The sequence below is a fragment of the Myxocyprinus asiaticus genome, chromosome 49 (genome assembly GCF_019703515.2).
Source record: "Myxocyprinus asiaticus isolate MX2 ecotype Aquarium Trade chromosome 49, UBuf_Myxa_2, whole genome shotgun sequence".
NCBI lineage: Eukaryota > Metazoa > Chordata > Actinopteri > Cypriniformes > Catostomidae > Myxocyprinus > Myxocyprinus asiaticus.
The window spans coordinates 24,839,994-24,848,519 of NC_059392.1; the positions used below are offsets into that span (position 1 = coordinate 24,839,994).

Here is an 8,526-nt window from a genome sequence, read left to right on the forward strand (position 1 = left end):
ATTTCTACTGTTAAAGAGCCTCAATTAATAATAATAATAATAATAATAATAATAATAATAATAATAATAAAGCACTCACCTATGACCACAATGATCAGAACACCAGTTAACAGAGCAAATATGAGGATAAGAGTCTGCCATGTCTGATTCTGATGAATGCATTTCACTTCTGTCTGATTCTGCTCAGTACACGACACTAATGTGCTCTCTGTAGTTGGAGATTTTGTTACAGTATTATGATTGCCAGTCTACTCCATTAAAGCATATTAATAAAATTCTTGTGTCTGAAAACTGAATACAAACTCACATTGATGACTGCAGGAGCACTTACCAATGAATCTGAGTCTGGTGCCTTTGCTGAATTCTGGAGGTACTGTATCTGTCTTCATACAGTAATAAACTCCTAAGTCATCAGTGGTGACATTATTTATAAACAGATGACGGTGAGACTGCACTGAATATTTGTGTCTGAATGTTTTAAGCTTCAATAAAAAGGTATTTGACAAAGTGCGTAATATCATCACTGGAGGATCTGGATACTTCTGTAATAACCAATAAATCTCTCCATCAAAATCACAGTTTATTGTCACATTTTGTCCCACATCTGTTAGATGATCTGTTTCAGCTTGACAGCATATAAATAGATCTGTGGAATAAAAAAAAACCCCACATAATCAAGATTTGCCAATCAGCTGTGAACCAGTGACATCAAATACATTTAATGTTTATAAAGCCTATGAAACAATGTAATAAACTCACATAGTTGAAGCTGAATAATCTTCATGCTGTTCCCTTGATTAAAACACTTGACTAATGAACTCTACTACTGTTTTTGCGAGCAGAGGAAAAAGTTTACCCACATCAACTAGAGGAAGTCTAAAACAAGTTTGCTTTGACCACACTGTTCACGCTATTTCCAACTCCCAGGTTGGGCGGATTACTTTACGAAAGTATTCTGGGCTGAATACTAAATACTCTTTTTTTAAATGTTTTCAGTAAAGTATTCTGAATCCATCACATAAAAAGTGACAAGAATACTTTTAGAACACATATTTATAAAGGCAAGACACAATTGGAAGAATTACATGTGATATGTCATTATTATCTTATCTGAACTGCTACATCTCCACTTTTGGGCAGTTCCCTGGGGGTCACATATTGTTGTTATATAGTTTTTTGAATCACTTCGTATGATGTTTTTTAAAAAAGTGAGATATATTAAAAGGCTTGTATGTTACACTATGTGTCACACTGAACTAGCCTCAAGTATAAACCACACATTTTACAGAACTTATTTACACAAGGTTTTTCTGTCGTCGTTTGGAACATCTCTGATCTACTTCAAGTCCTTTTTCCGTCTTTCAGTCTTTGCAGTGCTTTCTCAGATTTATAAAGTATCCCAAAAACACAACCCACAATGATTTTAACCTACAACTGTTCACAAATTAGCCCGATTTATCGCAAACCTGGCAACACATCACACGCCCTGCTGCTGCTCTAAAAGAAGAGAGAGCGAGTGTGCTTGTGTGCTTGTGCACTGATTAGAAAAACTGTTTCTTACTTGACTGACCATCATTTTCTTTCACATCTCCTTATTTGTGTTCAATATAAGCGAAGTATTCTAAAAGTATTCTAACAACATTTTATTAAGTAACTGTATTCTGAATACAGGTGCTTGAAAACGTAACAGGGGCTGAATACAGTTACTTCTGAATATGTAACGCTGTTACATGTATTCCATTACAGCCCAACCCTTTCAACTCCTTATTCACCATCACCAGGTCCATACAGATCTCCACTGAAATCTCAAATAAATCTCAAGTCAGTAAATTCTCTCTGGGCCTGCACATAACCATCATCACTTTAATAAGCAAGCTTATTGAATTTACATTTATATGTTCATGTTATATCATTTTTACCCTTTTTAAACATATTGTGCTAATTTTTAACAGTATTTCTGAAAGCAGAGAACCTGAAATAACACATTAAGTATAAACAAGTGCTACAATTTTTACAGTGAATATTTACAACAACATGCTATTCTGAAATTAAAGTCCAGTATGTTATCGGATTTTTATAGTGCATTTTATTTCAGTATAGTATATTTATTTACAGTGAATTTTACAGTGTCGTTTTAATCTGTTTGATATTTGAAACTGATGATTGTTTGCTATTACTCTGATAAATGAAGAGTCAGATCATCTAAAGCAACCTTGGACTAGCTCTGTGTATACATATATATCACCTTAATGCTCAATTAAATGTTAATATTGCTGTTCTCAGGTCAGGTGCCTTCCTACCATTAATGGCCTGTAGAAGGAAGGAGAGGGTTTGTTAAGGTCAGATTCACATGCTGGGCTATGTTAGACATCCGAGACGTTCTTATTGACATACTGTGCGTCTTATAGTCATATTGCAAATTAGCAAACAACGAAAAAAAAAAAATGTTAACAGATGTAAACACACACATCAAATACACATCTGTATGTGTGTGTTTACATCTGGAAGATATATGTTTTACATTGTTTGCTCATGGTTTACTCATCTGCAATATGTCTATAAGACGTTTCCTCTCGGATGTCAATAAGACATTAAACAGATTCAGTTTCACACATTTCAGATTGCGTCACTGCTGTGCAGTGTTTACATCATGTTAGATTTACTGTAATAGAGCTATTCAGCCGTGATGTAAATTTGTAGGTGAACCCAGGAGTCTAATTTACCATGAGTTCCCTCTGCATTTTCCTATGGGTTTTTTATAATGAGGTTTTTCAACTTATGTGTAAAATAAGGTCTGTGGTAAACATTATTTGAGGATACGTGGACATTTTGTTCTAGCTCTATTCTGAGCTGTGCACGTCCTCAGAAATGATTTAATAGCAATGTTTATTATTGCAAAATGTACCCATGTGCGGCCTTACGGTTGATGACAGCGAAATATTTAAGTGCTACAATCATTCATTCATTTATCTCTTTATGTTCTTTCAGAATATTTAAAGATACACTATGTAACTTTTGGCCCTCTAGCGGTTAAAAAATAAAACTGCATGCGTCTTGTGGAAGAACATTGTTTTGGTAATGATGCAAGTTGTGCTTCGGCTCTGCTCCTCTGTGTGGATGAATTTGGTTCGAGGAATTGGTGTACACATGGATACACGATATCTTATCAGAGCGAATGGACAAATAAATAATGAAAGAAAGGAACATACGGATATCTGAAAACGTGTCATCTAAGCAGGTAAGTGCCTTATCTTATGCTGTTGTTTTGACTTATTGGAAACATTGATGTTTTGAAATAAATGACGTTACAAATTTAGGCAACATTCGTTAACATGAGACATAATGATTGCTAGTCTGATAAGGTCAAACGTTGTAAAGTTTTATAACTGTAGGATATTCTGGCTAAATAGACCACAGTAGTAACTAATTTATAGATTGTCATTGTTACCGACCAGTGGTCAACATCATTTCAAGGCTCACATGTCCATGGCAAGCCTAGAACTAAAGGATTAATTTATATAAATTATTGCCGTTATAAAGAAAAATTCACACGTGTGCTAACAAGTGAAAAGTTCTGTACCGATTACACACAGACGTGTGTGTGTGTGTGTGTGTGTGTGTGTGTGTGTGTGATTACACAACTATACATAAATCATATCAATAAAATATCTTACTGCTGAGTAAAAAAAAAAAAAGCCATCTCTGGGTCCCTTTTAAATCCTTTCAGATCTCGGAGTTGTCGCCACTTCGGAAAAGCCAAGCCGATGTTGATTCGGGTTTTATTACGGACTCTGTCGCTTTCCCTTTTTGCTTGTAGACTCTGCTCTGTTCGGGGTTTCTTTGTTTTTACAACCGGTGATTCCCTGGAGGTTTGCCGATTTGAATGATCCATGGTTAATTTTTCTCGTTCGTTGTGAACAACAAACTTTCAGCTACTCCCACACACGCGCTACAGTAGCCAGAGCTTATTTTCTCTGTGTATTGACATGACGTGAACACAGGGGAAAATAACATATCTATGCAATTTCCCACGAAATCCGTCCTGACAGCTCTAAAATATGAATCATTATTATAGGTTTATCAAAGTGTATTTGGGTAAAATAAAGACATGGTTTGGAAGATGGATTTTTGTTGCACTTGAAAAAAAAAAAAATTACATACTGTAGCTTTAAGAACAAGGCAGCGTACCTAGGCTATAATTTTATGGCGAGGTAACTCTGACCAGAGATCTTCTTTACCGAATAAAATCTCCTCGTTTTTACCATAGGAGAGAGCGTATCGTCAACTAGCGTGTTACGACAGTAAGTCACAGTTTGCGGATACTATACAAATCAATGAAGAGAGCCGTAAACTGACACCTGCCTGGCGCAAAATCGTCCGCGACTTCCCTTATAAAACAGCCGTTTTAATGTAGTAAACTCCACGCATAGCTCACTCCGAGAGGATTTTTGTTGAAGATTGACGGACAGGCGGTCAATTCATTAAGTGATTGGCTGTTTCCTTACAAAAGCAGTTTATTCAGTGTCGGGAAGCATCTCCTCTATAGACATCCATTCAAAAAGAATGGCCACTTGTCTCCTCGCAAGTGAACTGCAATGCAATACTATGCTAACCTTATAGGCTCCCCTTTCAGACGGGCTCTGACCTGACTACCCTTAAATTTTGAGGCCAATTTCATATTGATTCTTTCTTTCTTTTCGTTATGTTCTTTATTTATTTATTTATTTATTTTTAATGAGGACACGACGATCACGCCAGAGTTTACAGAAAATTACGAGTTATTAACTTGGAACTTTAAGTTTGTCCATATGAGGGGATTTTACTAGTACCAGTACGGTAAGTTCGTATGACGAAAGTGTAGGACGACGAGGCGGAAGACTTTTGGTGGAATGCCACCTTTTCAAAACAAAGCTTATTAACGTGAATTTTAGCCACATTTTCATATTCAGAATATTAATTCACCATGATTATCAGGTAAGTTAAATGCTGCCGACGGACGTGTCACATTTTAGGCAGATTGGTTCACTTTTGAAAATGGATGTTTTTCTCTTTTTTTACTTATGTGGGAAGCAGGAAAAACTGTGAATAATGCCTATATCAAAATGATCTATTCATGGTATTTTCCTGCTATAATTATTATTATGGTTCAGAGAGCCAAACCAGAAGATTCGTGAAATAAAGGGCCGGGGCACTTCTGAACGATCACATGACAAATATACTGTAGTAAAATTGTAAACCTCTTACATGAGGCCTACACAAAGATATTCTCATAATCTGTTGTCTTGTAGTAGTGCACATACTACACAGCAAAGCGAATCGAAACAAGCAGTTGTTCACGAGACTTGCTTAATACAAAATGGAATTAATTACAGTGACATTTGCCTCAGTTTTTAGAAGTGAAGTGTGTACATTTTTTGTTGAAGTACTTTGTCCTGTCACCATTTAATATGAAGAGACAAATAAGCCAATCGTATGTTGATTTCCCGGAAAGTGTTAGCAATGTGGTGTTTAAAAACATTGCTCTGTTTAAGCATCCCAACCAGCCTGACATAGCAACAAGCCCATTTACATTCACACCAATATATGCAGATAACTCCCCAAAATCCCAAAAGCTTATTTAAAAATTTGACAAAGCAAGAAAACCATATTTACATGGCATTTAAAATAATCGCTATTTTCTGCTTTTGACGTCAAGTGGCATGTGCACACATTGGATAAGCCGGTATCATGCTGATTTTTTACTCCCTAGTATCCTTATATTTAAGGGTGGTTGTGCTTTAGAGATAGATACCAGTGACTCCCTACTATTGTTAGGGAAAGGGTTGAGCTTTAAGGATAAGGACCAATCAGTTAGAGGGGAGTAAGAATCTGGCAGGGAGTCAGATTTTGGCACAAAATCTGCCATCTGCAATATGTCTATAAGACGCATGTCAATAAGTATGTCTCGGATGTCAATAAGACATTCAGAAGATGTCTTTGAGATGTTTATGATTTAGAATGTTTGTAAATCTGATCTTTTTAAGATGTTTAGCAGATGTTAATTTGATTTTGATGCTTTCGAGATGAAACGTTATTAAACAGACATCTCGGAGATGTACGTGTACTAGCTTAGCTCTGTGAATAATTGACCTTTCCTCACAGGTATTTATGTGATGGGACAGGTTGTTACTCTTGGTTGGAGATTAACCAGACAATGTTGTGGTATATCATCTAAGATGTGCACCATTGTTTCAGCACTCCTCTCTGTCCTGGGTGAGCACACGTGAGGCGGTTCTGTGCCACTACATGAATTTATCTCATGCACAGAATAACAGAAGTGTTGCATTGGTTTCGGTTTAGTAATGTGCGCTGATACAGTATATTTACAGCGCTCCAAATTCACTTTCAAATTCTAATTAACCTATTAGACAAAGAGTGGTCATCTGATTGCCATGTAAAACAACCAATCACATTCACTTGTCGCATTTTCTGATGAAGTGTTGAGTGTGGCAAATGAAACATTTTGTGGTGCTTTATTAAAATGATACAGAAACTAAATAAACAACACAAACAAAACTATTTCTGAATTAAAAAACTTACACTGAACTGAAAGTGAAAATACAATAAAAACTAGTGACATTTTCAAAACCACAATAACCCATCTGCAGACCAACTCCTGTAGTGTACATCCAATTCCTCCTCACATGACAGGACAATAATGGAGGATAAGCCCTATTCTTAAATCATTCAGTTACTGCCTTCAGAGATGAATGACTAAAAGACCTTCATGAATAACATTGATCATTTAAAACTAGTCTGACAACTAGCGCATAATAAAGATTCCAACAATGACACTGTTCCATCACATATTTTTCTTACATGGCTGTTGTAGTGATAATGTTCTAATTAAACTCTCATAATCTCTCTTTAGGCACAACAGCATCTTATAGTACAACACTTTTACTTTATTCACATTTGAGATCTTGATAGAGAAGGACTCACATTAAAATCATTAAAGCATTATTTTTATACATATGTCAACACTGCACAGGACATATGAACCAGTCTGTTTTGTTATACTGATGACCCTTGCAAATCATTGCCTGTTTTGGGGTTGGTTTGCAAATTGAAAGCATAAAGATTTTTTAAAGTTTTTATTCAGATGTTCTGTATTTGTTTATTTTAATTAGAAGTACAGTTGTTGAAAATCTGCTCCGTTTTTTTAATCCTTCATGACAAGTGAATAATTCAAGTCGTACATCTGCATGTTAGTATAACTCGTGTTGTGGCAGACAGTTAGATAGATGGTTTATTAAGTAAGTTATTCAAACTATTTTAATTACAACTAAGTCAGTTGAAATGGCAGTAGTACAGTCTTACTGTACAAAAGTTAAATTATAGTTATTAGCCTATTATTATGCAAGAACTATTGTAAATTGTAAATCTATAACAGTAATTAATGTATATAAGTTTTATGTTTGGTTTGTATTTTATGGCTTTGCCAAATGGATTTGCTTATAGTAAATAATTCCGTAATTATATGATAAAGAGCTGATTTTTTTATTTTTTTATTTCTTCTTTCTTAAGACAGTTGTTTGAGGTTTATAGCGTTATGTTAGCCAGACTGGGGAATTAATTTGTAACAAAGAATTGTAAGTTTTGCTTTGGAAAAGAATACTGAGAATGTTTCGTCCAGATATAAATACAAATTCCATTCCCTTGTTTGGAATGCTTTTCATATATTCCACATCTGAATAACAACTCATATACTTTATATATTTATACAGAATATATTATGTAGAAAATACGTCTCATTTACCTTCTTTCCCCTGTTCTTCATTCGCTTCTTATCAAGCCGCATAACTGCTCTTTTATGTCCGCAGAGATTTTACAAGCTTTTATTTCCTTCTGTTGCCTTGCACTGATGTCAGGTGAGGTGCAGTGCAACTTACATGTTTACTGTTTCGTGTAATATGTTTTGATGTGATTTTGCTGTATTGAAAGTTTTTACAGATCATTGTTTGCCTATATTTTACCCATTATCAACCATTATTTGCCCAGTGTCAGGTTAACATGATCTCTAAAGGCTATTGAAGTTATAATACACTTATAAAACATAACAGACTTTAGCTTGTCCTTTAAGTGTTAGTCTTTTAAATAGTACACTATATCAGCTTTAAAAAATATATTTGGAGAGTGAAAGAATGAAGACAAAATTCTAGTTTTTATTTCAGAGTATTTTATTTTCATCAAAATGTGCATATTTGCTAATTCAGCACAAAGAAGCTGGAAACACAGAGGCCAGAAAAAAGGCATCTTCAGGATAAAACAAACTGAAAAAATATAAAGTAACACATACAAATTAAAGCAGACATCAACTCTTTATGTAACATTGTAACATTGCAAATCTCTTTGATCAGTAAGGTGAGGTGCAACACACCTATTGTATTATGTCATTGAGGTAACAGTATGATTGATTTATTGTAATGGAAGATATTGTATGTAATCTATGTAGCTCTTAATAAAGTAAATACTAATTGTATTTTA

General features: G+C 34.8%; 1 protein-coding gene across 5 annotated transcripts in view; it reads right to left on the reverse strand.

Annotated features, from left to right (window-relative positions):
• LOC127438202 (uncharacterized) overlaps positions 1-7,871 on the reverse strand; it is an 85,541-nt gene extending 77,670 nt beyond the window's left edge. The window contains exons 1-3 of one of the 5 annotated variants that reach the window (XM_051693607.1): positions 760-2,023; positions 332-646; positions 80-208 (exon numbers count right to left, since the gene is read on the reverse strand). In XM_051693607.1, coding sequence (XP_051549567.1) covers positions 80-208; positions 332-646; positions 760-784 — 469 coding nt within the window. In that variant the 5' untranslated portion in view covers positions 785-2,023. Of the gene's footprint in view, positions 1-79; positions 209-331; positions 647-759; positions 2,044-7,798 lie in introns of those variants that run through there. The other 4 variants (XM_051693608.1, XM_051693611.1, XM_051693605.1 and 1 more) reach the window with 4 other exon arrangements.
• Positions 7,872-8,526: the final 655 nt, after the last annotated feature.